We start from the raw sequence: 18,477 nt of genomic DNA on the forward strand, positions 1-18,477 counted from the left end.
ATATTGACAGTGAGTCATAATGTGAAGAATTGTCTTAACACTTGCAAGGTATTTCATTTAAGGAAGATGAGAGAAACTGATACTCATGTTTGTGTCTTAATAGGGTGGCGCCAACCTTCCAATTCTTCCATCACAAAGAGCACCAAAGCTTTACATGGTACCTCAAGGAATCAGACCAGTAGTTCAACTCACTGCTGTTGAGGTATGGTTTATTCTTAAATTAACTGAATACAAGTACAGTCATCTCATCCTCTAGATAGTAAGTTTGTGTATTTGCTTCAAGAAAAAAAAAATTTCATAGTGAGAAATATGGGGGATTTTTTTCTTTGTTTTTGAGTTTCATTTTTTCTATTAACTTTCCTAGAACAACCACCTTGAAATATTTTGCCAGTCACATTTTATTATTGAAAAGACTTAATTTCTTCTTTCCTACTTTTTGAGTATCGTATTAAGCATATTGATATCTCTCCCACTTTTGCTTATATTGGATTTTATTTTACAGATTCTGGCTTGGGGGTTGCGGAATATGAAAAACTACCAGCTGGCACCGGTTATGTCTCCGAGTCTCATTGTGGAATGTGGGGGTGAAATGGTGGAATCTGTGGTGATCAAAAACCTCAAAAAGACACCAAATTTTCCATCTTCTGTTCTCTTCATGAAAGTTGTACGTTGCAAAAAACTATATACCAGCTATCTATAGCAGAATCAGTTATCCCATACTTTTAAAGGTCAAGGATTTGTTATGCAAGAATCATAGAATCATTTAGGTTGGAAAAGACCTTTAAAGATCATTGAGTCCAACCGTAAACCTAACACTGCCAGTCCACCACTAAACCATATCCCTAAGTGTCACATCTACAGGTCTTTTGAATACCTCCAGGGATGGGCACTCCACCACTTCCCTGGGCAGCCTGTTCCAATGCTTGACAACCATTTTGGTGAAGAAATTTTTGCTAATATCCAATCTAAACCTTCCCTGGCACAACTTGAGGCCATTTTCTCTTGTTCTATTGCTTGTTACCTGGGAAAATGAACAGGAAAAACTTGCACATCCTTTTTTGACTTAACATAAGCAATTTACTGAGCCTAAAAATTCTAATAAAGGTTATGTAAACATGTCTGTACAGTCATTGATAAATTTTACAATTTTATATGCACAATCCAGTGCAGTGTATATATATATATATATTTATTTGAAAAGGCATCAATTTACCTGTAGATGTATGGCTACTTTCCTACTGCTAGGATGGAAGCTGTGCAGTGCAAGAGTCAAGAAAATTCAAGATTTGAGGCAATTAAAATTATTCTTACTGACTTGTATTGAATCATAATATAAGGCTAGAAATTTTCATTCACCATACAGCTATAGAACATAGTAGTTCAATATTAAATAAATGAAGTAACAGCTCTAATTCAGGGGGGAAGTCTTTATTCTTCATTTTCCTTCTGTTTGCATTATAAACAAAATCTAACCTTTCATTTTTAGCTTTTGCCAAAAGAGGAGTTATACAGTCCATCTCTTGTTATTAAAGTAATAGACCACAGACCATTTGGACGGAAGCCCATCGTGGGACAGTGTACTATTAATTTACTGGAAAGCTTTCGCTGTGACCCCTACACTACTAAAGAAGACACTGCACCACAACTGAAAGGTAGACAGCTGGAAAATGAAAAGTTCTACTTTCTTATGAGATGCTAGGATAACCTATCTTCGGTGTTTACTCTGCATACTGTACTGATGAATAGCCATTTCATGTTGTGTACTTATTTGGAGATAATGTGATCTGAAAGAAAAAAAAAATCTAACTCTGCGTATTAATTAGTGCAATATTCTGTGGAGCAAAAGAGAACAGAGTGCAAAGGCAAGTCCACACTCAGACTTAGTGTACTGGTTCCCTGAAGTTCCTCTTTAGTATCAACTTGGAATTTAACTACCTGCAGATTACCCCTGCACTAAGTACCAAAGTAATGATCCAGTATTCCAGCAAGAATGCTCTGAATACAATGCTGACATTTACCTCTTATACTTTTTCCAAGTTCTACTTTTTTTTTTAATTCTATATATTTGAGAAATGTTTGCATATCCTGCACAAAAATATATTGTGTATTTTTAGCAAAAAATGGTAACTAATTGCTTTCTTTAGAGGATCAAACTTACAGCCAATAAATTATTTTACATCTTCTATAACTGTTTGGATTTCAAATCTGATGAAAATGTGTAGTAGATACTTTTCTTACACTGTATTGCCCTCATAAAATCTTTGGCTTACAGTTAGTCTACTCTCTGCTGTACCTCGCCAGGATACGGTAATTGAAATGGAAGACACACAGCCACTGCTAGCAGCTCAGGTAATCTTTGAAATTTGATGCTTGACTTTCTTCTTCAGATCTGTGATTTCTGAGAAACTACCTAGACAGCAAAATTGTCAGAAACATATGCAACCTTCTGGAAAGCCAACGGAACAAAGTTACTTTGTGACAGGAAAGCAAAGGCAACACGTTAATCATTTTAACCTCTGTCTTCATATAGTAAACATCAAACTATAGCTTTTTTGCATGGTAAAGTTCACCTAGTAGCTTAAAAATGAATTCACTTGTTCAATAGCTACTGAAAGCATACGATAGAACATTACCCAGTTGTCCACTGTCGATGGTTAGAGCAGCCTGATCTTACACAGACTGAGCGGTTCTAAATAAAGGAGCTAGAAGTAGGTATATGTTTTGGTGGGTACAGAATCAAAGCCATGGTAACACAGACCTTCAGCCGTTCATTTTATCACAGTCGTGGCTTTGCCTCTCTTACCATGAAGTCATCCAAAACTGATATCACTGAAGCAATTTTTTCTGCACTAACACTTATTTTCTTCCTTTTCTGTTGTGCCTTGTGAATCTCTCTACTGCTCTGATTCTTTCAGGACCACCACAATACAATTTTACTTTCCAGCTAAAAAATAATTAAGCTTGCAGAATTTTACTCGAGTTGAAACATGAGTGAAGACAAATTCCAGACAGTACATTTTCAAGGAAAAATTTTCAATTATTTTAGGACTGTAAAATGTTCTAGAAGGTGTTTTCATAAATTTCTGATGGCCTGTTATTTTAAAGGAAGCACAAAAGTTATGCCCTTTAATATAGTAATTTTTCAGGCTCTTAATCCACAACTTTGATTTTTCAAAAATGCAGAATTTTTTATTTTGTTACAGAGGTCTCAAAGCAAATACTACTGAATTTAAACTTTCGAACTCTCACTGCTATTTGAGTATATTATTGATTGCATTGTTCTTCCTTCACTTCTTCTGTATCTTAATGTCATGATATTCAGACTCTAATTTAAGTATCTCATAGACTATGTTCTTGTATTTACTTTCATCATGCATGTAAATTGTCCTTAATATTTAATTTAGAACAGTCTCTAACTTTTATCTGAATTAGGCCTTCTGTTCTAATATAAATGCTTTATAGCTGGTACAGAGAATTTTTATTTCCTTCAAAAATTTTAAGAAAAGAGATTAAAAAAATAAAGAAAACTTAGCACTTTGAACTCACTGGCAAAATTGGTTGAATTTGTGATAGTTAAAATCAACTAAAGAGGGAAAATTTTAAATGCTATGTAAGGTGAAACACAATTTCTTCTAGAGTTTGACATCAGCCAAGCCAAATATATTATAACACTAGATACAATGATAGCATCCATATGAGAGAGGAAAGAATATTCAAAACAATTCAAATTGAACTAAGTACAACTGTGGAAAGTTGTAAGTGATATGCAGACAACACCCTGAGGACACAAAATGCCAAAATTTCATCAATTACATTCCAATTTCCAGTGTTTAAGCAGTATGACAACAGCACTCAGCAAAATGGCTTCTCCAACAACAGTGCATGTATGTATGTACCGAGCTAATTGCATGGAGATGACCAGAACGGGGTCGCATGGGGGAAGAATGTTAATGTGATGTGGTCATGAGGCTGTACTTCTCTTCGCAATTATTCTGTAGAGAGATTTTGGAGGAGATGGTGCTCATAAGTCTAGTATGATTAGTAACAAGTACTAAGGTATCCTTCTTCTGAAAGTCTTATCATGTGTGTACAATATGTATGAACTACTAAAAACTTTTTTTGTGTGTCAGCTTATTTGGAATCTATGTACTAAAAGCACCAAAATCAACAGGAATTATTTAACCATACTATTAATATTTAAACTTTGTTTCAAAGTCTACTTTCTGGAGAATAAATCTACAGTAAATAAAATTCTAACTTTTCTAGGGATCTACTGTATTTCTTCATTTTTTCTTCCATAATTTCAAAATGTTCAAAAAGCTAATAGTTCAGTGTTAGTGTCTTGAAAACTTAATGTATAACAATCTACAGTGAAGTCACTGGGTATATTAAAAAAAAAGGACAATAACCGTTACATGATCTTTACCATGTGAATATTTCACTCCAAAATCTCAAATTTATCATATGGCATTTTATTCTGTATTTTGGCATTCTGTGAGCACATCCTGTTTACCAGTCTTAGTAACAATAATATGCAAATATTGAAGACTCATAATTTGCTTTAGGGGTTTTTAAAGAAGGTCTTAAGGTTTCGATTTGATTTTTTTCTTAACCTCTTCTTCCCAAAGCTACCAGTGCATTATTTGAAGAGACTTTGAAGGTATATCAAGGGGGAAAAAAACCCAAACCCACAAACCCTAATTTAAACTCTTCCAACATTATGCTTTGATGAAAGATTCAGAGTTCTACACAATATATGTTGTGAAAAGGCTTTAAATTGGGAGTTTAAATTATTGTTGCATAATTAGGACGAGAGGAAATGGCCTCAAGTTGCGCCAAGGGAGGTTTAGACTGGACATTAGGAAAAAAAATTTCTTTACTGAGAGAGTGGTCAGGCCTTGGAACAGGCTGCCCAGGGAAGTGGGGGAGTCACCATCCCCGGAAGTATTTAAAAGACGTGTAGATGAGGCGCTTAGGGACATGGTTTAGTGGGCATGGTGGTGTTGGGTTGACGGTTGGACTTGATGATCTTAGAGGTCTTTTCCAACCTTAATGATTCTATGATTCTGTGATTATGCAAGCTATCTTTCATGTTGTCAACATTACAAACCAGTGTTAAAACAAAGTCAAATTTAAATATGGCAAAGTATTCAAAATTACCTCATGAATTTTGCCTCTTAAGTTTTGCAAATCACTAATGATATGGTTTCTGAGAACAAACCACTCCAATTGCCTTTAGAAAATCCGACAGACCCATGCAAATCTGAAAAAATTATGCTGTATTTCTCATTTGAAGTTAGACAAGACTACTAAAATACAGTAGACCCGAGCATGCCAGCAAGATAATTACTTAGAGTAAAAGTGGGAGTAAATGAGTATGATATACCAGAGTGATGTCCTGACCTATTGATGCATTTGGCTTGCATTCATAAAGTGTTTTGCATATTTCTTCTGCTTTGCACAAAAATTTATGGATTATGCCTTTAAATTAAAACACAACACTAGCACAAATCACACTTGCTAATCATGGCTTCCAAATGGGCTGCATGCTGCTTCCTTTTCATGGACTATCGAGTCATAATTACGGTATCTGTGATTTAGCAGGTGAAGCATTTTGGATTGTGCAGATTGTTATTACACTTATATGGATGAATCTATAGACATATATACTGGTTGTTACTGTACTTTATAATTCTTCACGGTTTTTTTCAGACTCCTGAAAATCCACAGCCTGTAAACAACTGGAAAACAATAGTAGAAGGAAAAGGGAAAAGGCTGTTGAGCATTAGCAAATTGTTTTATAAAGAAGTAAATATTCAAAAAGGGCAAAAAAACCCACTTTAATTTTATGTATGTGAAATTTGTTTGGAAAAGAATCTCTGGAATAGATTCAGTTTTGTAAGTGCTGTTGAAAACATTTTTCATCTGAAATAAATTAGATCCAGTGCTCTCTGCAACCACAGATGAAAGCAGGGAATGATGCTACTGTGGAAATCAATAAATAGAATCCAGAGTGTAAGACTGCAATGATACAATAAGAAAACCAAGTTTTGCTTTGTTATGTGAAGAACAAAGCACAGGGTGATAACGTCTTACAGTGCTGAAAACTTGCTTTTTAAAAATTTTATATATATGCTCCAGTTTAACATCTAGGACATACTGATAGCAGCAGCAGAAAAAAAAAGTTAAACACATGGTGTCTGAATATTCTTCAGAGGTATTTATAAATTATTGCTGTTAGTAACTTACTTTACATACATACTATATACAAAACCCTAAACTTTCAAAGCCTATTTAACTGTATAAAATTCTACAAATCATATCCTTACCATTGTTTTTATTTTGCTCTTTTTTTATGAATTGATCCTCATGAGCAGCTTACGGAAAAGGTAATGTATACTACTTTTAAAAATCTACACATTGCTTTCTTGTAAATGAGATCTCCAACTGAAAATAAGTATATCAATACTGCCTCCTAAATTAGCATTTTAAGTGTGTGGATGAGAACAGTAATCTCTGAAAATGTTTGACATAAAACCTACAATCAACTTGTAAAATCGTAAATTTAGGAAAAACATGCAAGACTGAAATAATAACCCCTAGATATTAAAAAAACCCCCACACCTTCACATTTAATGATCTGTATAATACTTTAAGACTCTCTTTAAATCCAAACAATCTTACAGATTTTTTTCAAATTTACACAGTGAATGAATACTATTCATTCTATTCATACACAGTAAATGAATACTATTCATTACCAATTGAAGTATGTTTTCAGGGGCAAGTAATTATATTATGCAATCCCTATGGATAAATACAGAAAATAGCACTCTGTTGAACAAGGTGATTATCAGACTTAAATAAAAATATAAAAAAACCCACAGAAATACTATCTTAATGGAATGTATAGATTGCTAGCATCTAGGGTTTCATGAGGCTCATTGAAGTATTATTTTTAAGAGGGGAAGACTCACTGCTCCTTCTTTTCAACTGCATTTGGTAAATATTAAGGTAAATATCCCACTGCAAGATTCTGTCATGGTACAGACAATCTCCACTGGTTTTAATGGAATGATGTATGGTTAGAGCAGTTACAGGTCTGTAGCAGTGTTACTATATGGCAACAGTTTTGAAATAAATGGGAATGTTGAAAGCAAATTAGCACATTTATCCCTCAGGAAAAAGTTTTCAACATGTTCACTGTAGTTTTTACAGTCATACAATTCCTGTAAGGAATTGCTGAGGGACATGGCTTAGTGGGCATGGTGGTGTTGAGTTGATGGTTGGACTCAATGATCTTAGAGGTCTTTTCCAACCTTAATGATTCTATGATTCTAATGAATACCAGGTATGATGGTGTTTTTCCTTAACAGCTGAAACAGTAACTACACCGGCTAAGTGTACATTCACTTCCTCTGACTTAAGTAATCTAGAACTTAGGTGGCTAGGCTGTGCTGCATTGCCAGAAGATGGAGGAGAGAAATATACACACCTCCAGAAATCAGTCCTTTGAGATAGGTATCTAGATACCAGTAATTAATTGCTTATTTGGAGATGGCTGGCTGTTGACTATCAGCGTAGCTGGATTATAGTCTAGATACTTAAATCTGGGTAAGAGAAATTCCATTTTTTTAGCCTTAATATTTACATTCTAATTCTCTTTCAGATGAACCTTTAATATTACTTAACTGATAGAAATTTTAGAGTATACTATCTTTTAGTATGCTTAACTGTTCATTGTTTCTGCTGTACAGCATGATATAAAAGAGGCTTTATCTCCCAATAAAATACTTTTTTATTTGCTTTTCTTTAAGGAGGAAGAAATTGTTGATTGGTGGAGCAAATTTTATGCTTCAGTAGGAGAACATGAAAAATGTGGACAGTATATTAAAAAAGGATATGACACATTAAAGGTATTGCTCAGGATAAAATAAATTAACGTATCTCAATGTTTATAGGTCCAAAACCTGGTCAGAGCTGTGCCCTTTGGTTTTTTAAATGCTCTTCAAAATGTAACCATACATGATTTCTTGTAAAGGTCCATTCCTAATTCATGTGGTGAAATGAAGGTTTTAAGAAGATATCTTTGCTTCTTTTCTAATTAACTACATTTATTAATTGATCTAACCTTCAGTCAAATGGAATTTTATTCTTGACTTCTTTAGGTGCCAGGCAGATCCTAAATAAACATATATATTGAGAAAGTATGAACACAGAGGATCAGTACTTTTACTGTCTGTTGGTTAAAAGTTGAAGCCAGACCACTTTAATTTCTCATCTAATACACCTAATGAAGAAAGTAAAGATAAGCTTGTGAAATGCTATTTACTCTGTTTTTAAGGCCTAAATGAAGCTTGATAGCATGTTCTCCGAACATTGCATTTGCTTCCACTTCGATGTAAAAATAAAAATAGTTCCAAATGCTTTGGTTCCTTAAGATATTCCATCAAACATACGATACACTTCGCAATGCCACAATGGTGGAACTGATATGTATGATAATTTCTAAACTGCACATTTTTCGTTTTCATTTTTCTTTTTTTAAGGTGTATGACTGTGAATTGGAAAAAGTACCTGAATTTAAGAGCTTAACAGACTTCTGTGATACATTTAAACTATACAGAGGCAAATCTGAGGACAGTGATGATCCATCAGTGGTTGGGGAATTCAAGGTAAATTTCAAATAATGGGCAACAATCAAATGCTAGATGCAGTCTTTTGTATGTAACTGGTTATCATTTGTATGTAACTGCAAGCATTTCAGCATAAATACGGATGCATGCGTTAACAGGGGCAACAGATGCTCGGAATTACTTAGGTACAGGCCCTTCTTTTTCAAGGAACATACAGCTCACACTAAATGTGATACATGTTAATTTAAAAGAAATATCATTCAAAAAAATAATGTGATCTTCCCTGGTACCTGTGGAACAGAACCTTCCCAGATAACCTCTTGAAGAGGGCTAAAGTTTCACCTGCAGGTGTTCTGAGCGAAGTACATTTTCAGAATGAATTTGTAAAAGGTATTTTGTACTATTTCTGTGACTCTGTCTATGACTTTTAAAGATTAAAATAATGTTAACATTGTATGTTAAAACAAAACAAAACAAAACAAACCACCACAAAACCAAAACCCAAACATTAAATGATGCTTTTGGAGAGGGAAACAAATAAGAAGTATGTATTACATATTCTCAGCTGGAGCAAACTGAGTAATAGTGTTAAATCAAAAGAGCTGATTTAAATCGGCTAAGGATATAACCTTGCCTTTGTAGTAAGTCTTAACCAAAACCCACTAAAGTAAAACAAAAGACTTCTAAGTGACTGTGGATCAGGCTATAATTTTGCTATTCCTATATAAAACAGTGTGTGTATGTGTAGGATAAAAAAGAAAAACCAAACCTAGCAGAGTGACTTTTCTACATTTGTTATTTTTTAGGGATCCTTTAAAATCTATGCGTTACCTGATGATCCCACTATTCCAGCTCCTCCTCGTCAGTTCCGTGAGCTACCAGACAGTGGGCCTCAGGAGTGTATTGTGCGAATTTATATTGTTCGAGCTTTGCAGCTTCAACCCCAGGATAATAATGGGCTGGTAAGGCTTTATGCTTTTGAAATGACTGTGAGCTAACTCTGCTATAGTATATTTTAAATAAAGTTAGTCTTGATAACTATTCCTTAACAAGATTATTTTCTTATTTTAAATAGTGTGATCCTTATATAAAAATATCCCTAAGTAAAAAAGTAATTGAAGACAGAGATAATTATGTGCCTAATACTCTCAACCCGATTTTTGGCAGGTAACAAACTTTTTTGTATTTTCAATTTATTGTATTTTAGAATGTTTTCCTATTTTTTAAGATAAACCATTATTTGAAGTATTCAATGGTCTATTCATAGTTATATACTGACAGTTAATTGTGAGTAAAGTTGCATAAGGCATTTCCCTTTGAAATCACTGGGCAACACAGGTGTTTGGCTGGTCTACAGATTTTCTGTATCACATGGGTAAACTGCACAAAGTCAAACAATGTATGTATCTTAAAACCGCCCTGTGTTATGCATACAAGAATAACAAAATATGCTTACAGAATATGGAAAAAGTTTTAACTCTGAAAACTACTTGAATGTCACAATGAGTAATCAGCTTAACACGTATTCCCAGTGCACTGGTCTTTCCTTCAAAGGCTAATGATATTTTTAAAATATATTAATAGAAAAATACTAATTAGGAATGGAGAGGTTCCATCACCTTTATAATTACTAATGAAATTCTGGGTCTGGTTTGGTGTCCAGAGTTAGAGGAGGATTTTGATAAATTAGGAAGTTAGGAGGACTAGAAGGATTATAAAGAGTTTGGAAAGCATATTTTGCAATGACGTGCTACAGGATTTCAATTGTTCAGATTATGCAAAGAAACAGACAGCAAAGAAACTTGATTACAGGTACAAAGTACCCTCAAAATTCCAAGTTTTTCCAGAATGATTCTGGAAGCCAAAATTAAAAGTTAGACTAGAAATAAAACAAGCAAAAAAAAAAAAGATGCAGAGAATAATTAATCATGGAATACTTTACCTCAAGGGTAATGGATTCAGCAGCAGTAGAAACCATGAGGCTGCATATCTTGAAAGTAAATTCACAGAATTAATTTGAGAAAACTCTACAGTCTGTTTTGTGTAAGACAGCTAGATGACAGAAAAATCCCTTCTAGTCATAGAAGCTAGACATTTGGACCGTATTTTTTAAGGCTCCAACTGTGTTTATATTGTGGTAAAAAAAAAAAAAATTTCTAATGATACAGAAACTATGGATTGAACAACCATCCTTTTTCCAGAGTGGCTGGCAGAGCCACACTAGTTTCTTTCTCAGTCCCAATTCAAGCTGCTGCACAGAAAACATCTAAGTATTACATTGTGCAGAAAGGAAGGATATAATAACTATAGGAGTACAAATGGAATTATTAATAAGTGCTAATAGAAATTGGAGCACGAGTGGTAACTACTGCTATATTTATCAGCATTGGAAGCATCCCTTTAATATCTTGTAAAGGCTATTGCTCAAAAATAAACTAAAAAGTGGGGTTTTAAAGTTTAAAAATAAAAAGTATTCCTCAAAAGAGCAATAGTGTTAACTGGACATTTTTATGTTTAGAATGTATGAACTCAGCTGCTTCTTGCCTCAAGAAAAGGATCTGAAAATTTCAGTCTATGACTATGACACATTGACTCGTGATGAAAAAGTGGGTGAAACCATAATTGATCTTGAGAACAGATTCCTTTCTCGTTATGGATCTCACTGTGGCATCCCACAGCAGTATTGCATGTAAGTCATTTTGTCTATTGAAAATTTTTATCTGTAAGATCTAGTGCCCAGTCTCTGTAAAAAAATCTGGGCTTCCTTCATCTTAATTATATGGTTAAAAAACAATGCGATGGTTTCTCATGGGTGTTTGTTCTCTATCACCTGAATTCCAAGTTAAGCTGCAACGTCTTCAGAAGAGCCTTGACTGAAAACCATGATGTCAAACATTTTAATATTCTCTTTACACGGTAATGTGTGTTATTTCTGTCCAGAGAACACACACGTAACAGAATTTTCTGACCTACTCATGGAAATAAATATGAAAGCATCTGTTAGCGTACATTATTTTGAATGTAAAGAAAAAAAGCACTCTGTCTTGGAAGGTAATTGAGCTGGTACAAAATTATGCCACTGTATCAAACTGAAGTGGCCTCAATCTAGGCAGTTACAGTGCTGCCCTTTCTGAATTAGTTTAATAATTGTATTTTACATGAACGTGTAAATGCCCTGAATAGTGAATAATTTTAGGATGTGTTTCTGTTGCTTTCCTAAAAGTTCAGGTGTGAATACCTGGCGTGACCAACTAAAACCAACGCAGTTATTGCAAAATGTAGCCAGGTTTAAAGGCTATGCTCCTCCTGTCCTCTCTGAGAATGGTAGAAGGATTAACTACGGGGGACGAGACTACAGTTTGGAAGAAGCTGGTGAGCTTGTTCCCTTATTTTATATTTCTGTCTTAAATTCATATTGATACAAATATGAAATTTTTCAGTTATTTATGGAAAATCAGAAAAAAATCTGATTTTTTTTAATGTTGAGCACAGTTTTCTGCTCAATTTTAAATATCTGATTTTAAATTTTTTAAAAAATTCAAATGCAAATTCTTGTTCATGAGACCCTGTTCTTTTTCCATTTCTTTCATTTCAGAAGCTAACAAAATTTTGCATCAGCATCTTGGTCCAGGTGAAGAGCGGCTAGCCCTTCATATTCTCAGAACCCAAGGTTTGGTACCCGAACATGTGGAGACGAGGACCTTATATAGCACCTTCCAGCCCAACATCTCCCAGGTACTATGAACTGGTTTACTTCTGGTTTCTTGAATGCAGAAATGGAGCACTCCGGCATTTATATCATGCTGTCAATAGAGTGGTATCACTCAGGGGGAAGAGGGCTACAAATTACTATTACTTGGCTGAGAAACTAGAGCAGGTTAGTCTAGAAACATAACAAAACGCAGTTATGTTTTGCCATTAAGACCCCCAAATGACACCTTAAGCACTGACAGAGTGGAAATTGGGAAAGATTTATTTATTACTTTGTTAGTGAAATAAACTGGAATGTGTATTTAATACCTCACCGACAGTAAAGGAGACAGCCTGGCTCAAGGGCTTCCTAGCTACATTCAACAAATGAGACCAAACTTGTCATTTCTCTACAAGGTCCAGAGGTGCTAGTTTAAACACGAAGTCTTATATTGGACTGCTCTGTTAGAAAGGAGCAAATGCTAATATTTGTTTTCTAGCATTTACTATTTCACCAGTGGTTGTTTTTTTAAGAAGTTTCTGCAGCAACCAGAAAACATCTGCAAAAATAAAAGGGATTGCATTTGAAATAGAGTATAAAATCTGCAGTGGTTGCCTTACTTCAGAATCTAGTTAAGGGGACTGATCATCTACACTGGGTAGGCCACCAGCTGCAAACTATCAGACACATGTAAGACACTTTACTTAATACCACCTCTGAGAGAACAGAAATTTGGACCTACAGAAAGAAAACTATTTAGGCACCTCACTTGCACTGAATTCACTAGGAATTAATGTCCCTACCATCTTCTGAATTCTTGGCATTATTGATCTGAAGCAGCTTACATAACATGAGGGATTGGGCTTGCTCCTGTCTGAAGTCTGTACAAGTTCTGACATTGGTAACATGAGTGAGCTCTGCTCTGTGGCTAAAATTAGTACTAAGCATGTGAATAAGCAGTTCCATGGAATTACCATGACAAACCTGTATGCAATAAACAATTCCTCATCCATGTTCTCCACTGTTACAGGGAAAGCTCCAGATGTGGGTTGATGTCTTCCCCAAAAGCTTAGGACCTCCAGGCCCTCCCTTCAACATCACTCCCCGAAAAGCCAAGAAGTGAGTATCCTTATATACTACACACCATCTGGCAGCCCGGACAAAGGCAATTCAATTCTCTTTCCCCATACATCTTCTCTCGTAGGTATATCTTGCGGGTGATTGTCTGGAACACCAAAGATGTCCTTCTGGATGAAAAGAGCATCACAGGGGAAGAAATGAGTGACATTTATGTGAAGGGGTAGGAGCACCCTGTCATGTAACACTTAAAATTAATGATGTTCAGAGTGTCCTGGGAGTGCCTAGACCACAGGTTCCAAAGATGATTTGGTTCAGCCAAGTCAATGCACACTACAGCCTCTGAAATTGTGCTAACCTCAGAGAAGTACAGAAGTATTATGAGATAAAGCATGACCAGTTAATGTGCAGTGAAAGATCCCAGAAGTTCATCTCTTGAAATGGGAAGCAGCTGAAAAGATAGTGAGTTAGCTTTGGTGCTGCATAACCTGGATTCTTGCTTTTTACGTTTCCTAGACTTAATGTAAAAAATTCAATAGAAATCAGAGAAATATACTTCTAGGCTATTGGTCTGATTTCTCCTAAAAAATAAAAAAAAACCCACCAAAAACTCACCACTGATACAGTGCTGCTCTTAGCAGATCTGAAATTCAGTTCAGATATTCCTATTTACAGTGCCAAATTGGAACCAAACGGAGAAAGGGTGTGAAAGACTCTCCAGCCCTCTGTGAGCAACTCTTATGGCTTTTTTGCAACCACTTAAACGAAGTTGTACTGGTTACAGTACAAACAAGCACCAGTGTAGTCCCACAGCAAACACCAGACACATCTCTCTGTATTTTCAGATGGATGCCTGGTAATGAAGAAAATAAGCAGAAAACCGATGTTCACTACCGATCATTGGATGGTGAAGGGAACTTTAACTGGAGATTTGTTTTTCCTTTTGACTATCTCCCAGCAGAGCAACTCTGTGCAGTTTCCAAAAAGGTAAGTATTTCTAAAGATTTCAATACTTAGAGTACAGACTATAATTAGTCTGGTAATTTTGTACCTACATATTGAAAGAGACACTTTGGCTCAGTTCTCATTCTTTTCTCAAACTGCTATTGTGAACAGATTCAATTTTGCCTTTAAGCCAAAACAACACACTGGCAACAGCAGCAGTCTCCTTTTAGCAAGGGCACGATTAGATCCTTAACACTTCCACCAACCCCAGAATTCACAAGTACTAACAGACCACAGCTTTGAATTTTCGTAAGTAATTTTAAAAAGGTGCTTGGGTTTTGTTTTTTAAAATTTTAGGAACATTTTTGGAGTCTTGACAAGACAGAATTCAGAATCCCACCCAAACTGATCATTCAAATATGGGATAATGACAAGTTCTCCTTGGATGACTATCTGGGTAAGACTTCTAAGAAAAGAATTATTGTTGTCTCAAAGCAAGACATAAAAATTAACGATTTTAAATTATTGCATGAGGATTCTGTTTACAAAGTGAGCCACTGAGCATGCAAATACACTCCTCCTTTCCCACACAGTACAGGGTTACTTGTGCTTATGAATGAATGAGTGAATATTCACTCAGTAAAGGCCTACTTGCAGATAAACCAAGATAGTTTTCATTCAGGTAAGCCCTATCACAAAGTGCATGAAATGATAATGTGCATGAAAACTTACTTTGCTTCTTTTTTTAAGTAAAATTACTTAAAACAAGAGTACGTCAATTCTAAGTAAGAGTATTGACATAAAGCTGTAATTTAGGTTAAGCAATCTACTTCACACCATTATTAATCCCTACTTTTTTGTAGAGATACTGCTCTGCAGAAGATTCTCTGCTCTGTATTAAGACAGCTCCAAAAAAAGTCTTTAGCTTACATGCAAAAAATATAAGCCTCAAAAATCTGAAAACAAATAATGGATTTATAACCATCATTAAAGTTAGCTAAATCATGCATTTAAGTATCAGAAATTACATTAGTATTACATTGCTGTATTTGGTTATCTTCTGTTTAGGTGTGTGGGGGAAAAAAAAACTCTATTAAAAATCAAGTGATCTTGCATTAAAGAAGGGGGAGGAGAGCTTGCTAAGTCCAATTTATCAACACCAGCACTTTCAACACCAGCAAGATGGGCTTAAACACAGCCTGATGTGCCCCACTTCCCTGCCTCACATCATCTTTAGACAAACAAGAATGTAATGTGTACATTGATTGTTTTTCCTGTATAACATGTTTAGAGATAGGAAATACTATGCTGTATTGTTGGTTGTGTTATGCAGTGTTTATTTTTTTTATCCATCTCCTAGGCTTTGTGGAACTTGATTTACATAAAACAATCATTCCAGCAAAAGTTCCAGAGAAGTGCAATATAGATATGATTCCAGAATACAAGGCAGACAGTTCTCAGAAGGCTCCCAGGACCGCCTCTCTCTTCGAACAGAAATCCATGAAAGGATGGTGGCCATGCTATGTTGAAAAGGATGGCTCCCGTATTTTAGCGGTATGATTATTACTTCTTTAAAAAGTACTAAAAACATGCTCACCTTGCTTTTCAGATTATAAAGAAAGACTGTAGAGAGTCCCCTGCTTAGCTGTTAGCTTTCAGTGCATAGACAGAGGAGGAGTAAATAGAACATTCCATGCCCAAGTTCAGGAATTTTGCTCCATCAACCGATTTTTTGTTTTAAAGTATAAGTTTAATATTTACATTTATTTATTTTGTTTTTAACTCTGTTTAATGTGAAGGACTCTGGCGCCAGGTTGAGTCATGTTATCTTGCCAAAGCAGGCAATAGAGTTATTGTGTGAATGAATTTATCAAGTTATTGATTAGGAGAAACATGAGACATCCTAAATGCATTAAAGACTAAAGAAAAAAGGTCAAATCCAAAGCATTTTTGTACCAGCAAATATAATTTATATACTGAGAACCCAGACTAGCTTCATGATTATGAGCGCAATCAGAAGATCTAAAGCATTTTAACCTGTTCTATGAGGAATATAAATGCGTATCACTTGCTAGAATATTAAGCCTTTCAAGTGTGTCTGCTTCTTCTTTCCAATATTTCTGCCTTTAAACTTTATTACTGGAATTTAATAAATGAAGAAAAATATTCAGAAACATCTATCAGCCACAGCAATATAAAAAATGAGATGCTTAGTCATTTGGAAAAGATGCAGTCCTTGGCTTGAAAGAAGAGTTGTTTTTGTTTTGCTCTTGAAAGAACTGTTTTTGTTTTGCTAAACTGGAAAAAAACAATGGATAGCTTAAAACAGAACTACAAATGAATTAGCAGAACCATTTTATGTACTGTGATTTTTTTTTCTATTTGTCATTCTCTGATACTGTGTTGTAACACTGTCAATAGTGCAGAAATAAGTGTATTTTGAGAAGGAAATGAAAAACACACACAGATGCACACAAACTCTGCTGTATAAGTACCAAACGAGTACTATTAGTGCTGTTTCAGTAAGATGCTTGTCTCATGCCACATGTTTTCTGAAGGGTAAAGTTGAAATGACATTGGAAGTTGTCAATGAAAAAGAAGCTGAGGAAAGGCCAGCTGGTAAAGGAAGAGATGAACCCAACATGAACCCCAAACTAGATCTACCAAAGTAAGATATTTTTCCCTCACTAGCTTGAGAAATATATAATATCTAGCTACTATGATCTTGACAAAATCTGCATGCAGTAAAGGATCTATTAGACATCAATTATCCTTTGCAAAACTTCACTTATAAAAGCCAGTCTTGTTTCCTTCTGCAAGTATTAGGACAAAATGCAAGGTGGTTTCAGTATTAATGGCACACGTTTACTGAAACTGCTATCTTACATTACAAAACTAACTGTGTTTTCTTCAACCTCCAAACCAGAGTGTTTTAATGTGTTATACCCTCACGCTTAAGTATTCCCTGTTCTTATAGTATGAGTAATACTTGTTTCTTTCAAAATGCAGCCGACCAGATACTTCCTTCCTTTGGTTCACAAATCCCTGCAAGACAATGAAATTTATTGTATGGCGCAGGTTTAAATGGCTCTTTATAGGCCTCATCATCTTGCTGATTTTACTCTTGTTTGTAGCAGTACTCCTCTATTCATTGCCGGTAAGAATTTTTAACTGTTACTGTTCCTCAGCTCTGGTATGAAGCTAGCTTATATATGAGTCATCAACAGGATACACTCCTTACTCCGACAAGAGATTCTATCAGCTCAGTTTTAGCAGGGAGACAGGGTTTATATCCTTATAGCTATAAACAATTTCAACTGATTTTTATTGAGAAACAATTACAATTTATGTCAAAACTAACCTATTAACTAAAGATGGAGCAAATGAGTGCTGTAGAAGTGTTAATAAGCTACACAATTAAAAATAGTTAACAGATGGTCTAGAGTCTGGATTTTAGTCTACTTTAATCTGAAGTATCTTACTGATTTTTACTGTATTTTAACAGAAATTACCATACCCTGAATACATTTTAATATCTTAAATGTCTTTTACAAAACTACACTGTCTTTTTGTGTACATCTTTTCACCTCTAGTGTTTCTTCCTTCCTCCCCCAACAGAACTATTTGTCAATGAAGATCGTGAAACCTATTTAAAGAAGAGTTTTTTTACCTCATCTTTTTAAATAGTAATGAGGTTTCGCCTCAGGCTGTGGACCAAATTCAGCAAGGCTCTCCATCCTTTTTATCTGCTAGTATTTGGAACTGTAAAATAGATAAGTAAGAATTTAACCAAGGTTAACCAAGGTTCAAGGGGTCATGACAGGTGTTTTTAAAAAACAAAGGATAAACCCCCTCATGTTTCATGTACATGTTTTTACTTCAGTAGTATCTGCACATGGTAAAGTTCTGACTTCCTTGCTTTTAAACTAGATTTTTTATAAAAACCACTCAGGAGGCTGCCTGCTATTGCTATCTCTATTTTTTAATGGATACTTCCTTTTAAGAATTCCTTTCTATTGGGCAAGCTTTAAAATTTTGCATTTTAACTTAATGAAAAACAAGCACTACATATAATTATGTATACTAAAGAAACCTCACAGTGCAATCAAAGAAGGTCAGACATTGTTT

General features: G+C 35.0%; 1 protein-coding gene across 1 annotated transcript in view; it reads left to right on the plus strand.

Annotated features, from left to right (window-relative positions):
- The window catches only part of MYOF (myoferlin), a 72,570-nt gene extending 54,294 nt beyond the window's left edge, over positions 1-18,276 (plus strand). The window contains exons 36-55 of the mRNA XM_009577933.1: positions 104-202; positions 503-664; positions 1,487-1,652; positions 2,273-2,349; positions 6,378-6,389; positions 7,818-7,916; positions 8,550-8,675; positions 9,443-9,598; positions 9,712-9,803; positions 11,155-11,325; positions 11,860-12,008; positions 12,232-12,371; positions 13,358-13,446; positions 13,532-13,627; positions 14,250-14,391; positions 14,707-14,806; positions 15,710-15,903; positions 16,908-17,017; positions 17,359-17,506; positions 17,968-18,276. Of these exons, the coding sequence (XP_009576228.1) occupies positions 104-202; positions 503-664; positions 1,487-1,652; positions 2,273-2,349; positions 6,378-6,389; positions 7,818-7,916; positions 8,550-8,675; positions 9,443-9,598; positions 9,712-9,803; positions 11,155-11,325; positions 11,860-12,008; positions 12,232-12,371; positions 13,358-13,446; positions 13,532-13,627; positions 14,250-14,391; positions 14,707-14,806; positions 15,710-15,903; positions 16,908-17,017; positions 17,359-17,506; positions 17,968-18,003 (2,364 nt within the window). The 3' untranslated portion in view covers positions 18,004-18,276. The remainder of the gene's footprint in view (positions 1-103; positions 203-502; positions 665-1,486; positions 1,653-2,272; positions 2,350-6,377; positions 6,390-7,817; positions 7,917-8,549; positions 8,676-9,442; positions 9,599-9,711; positions 9,804-11,154; positions 11,326-11,859; positions 12,009-12,231; positions 12,372-13,357; positions 13,447-13,531; positions 13,628-14,249; positions 14,392-14,706; positions 14,807-15,709; positions 15,904-16,907; positions 17,018-17,358; positions 17,507-17,967) is intronic.
- Positions 18,277-18,477: the final 201 nt, after the last annotated feature.

Source organism: Fulmarus glacialis, unplaced genomic scaffold (assembly GCF_000690835.1).
Source record: "Fulmarus glacialis isolate BGI_N327 unplaced genomic scaffold, ASM69083v1 scaffold18435, whole genome shotgun sequence".
NCBI lineage: Eukaryota > Metazoa > Chordata > Aves > Procellariiformes > Procellariidae > Fulmarus > Fulmarus glacialis.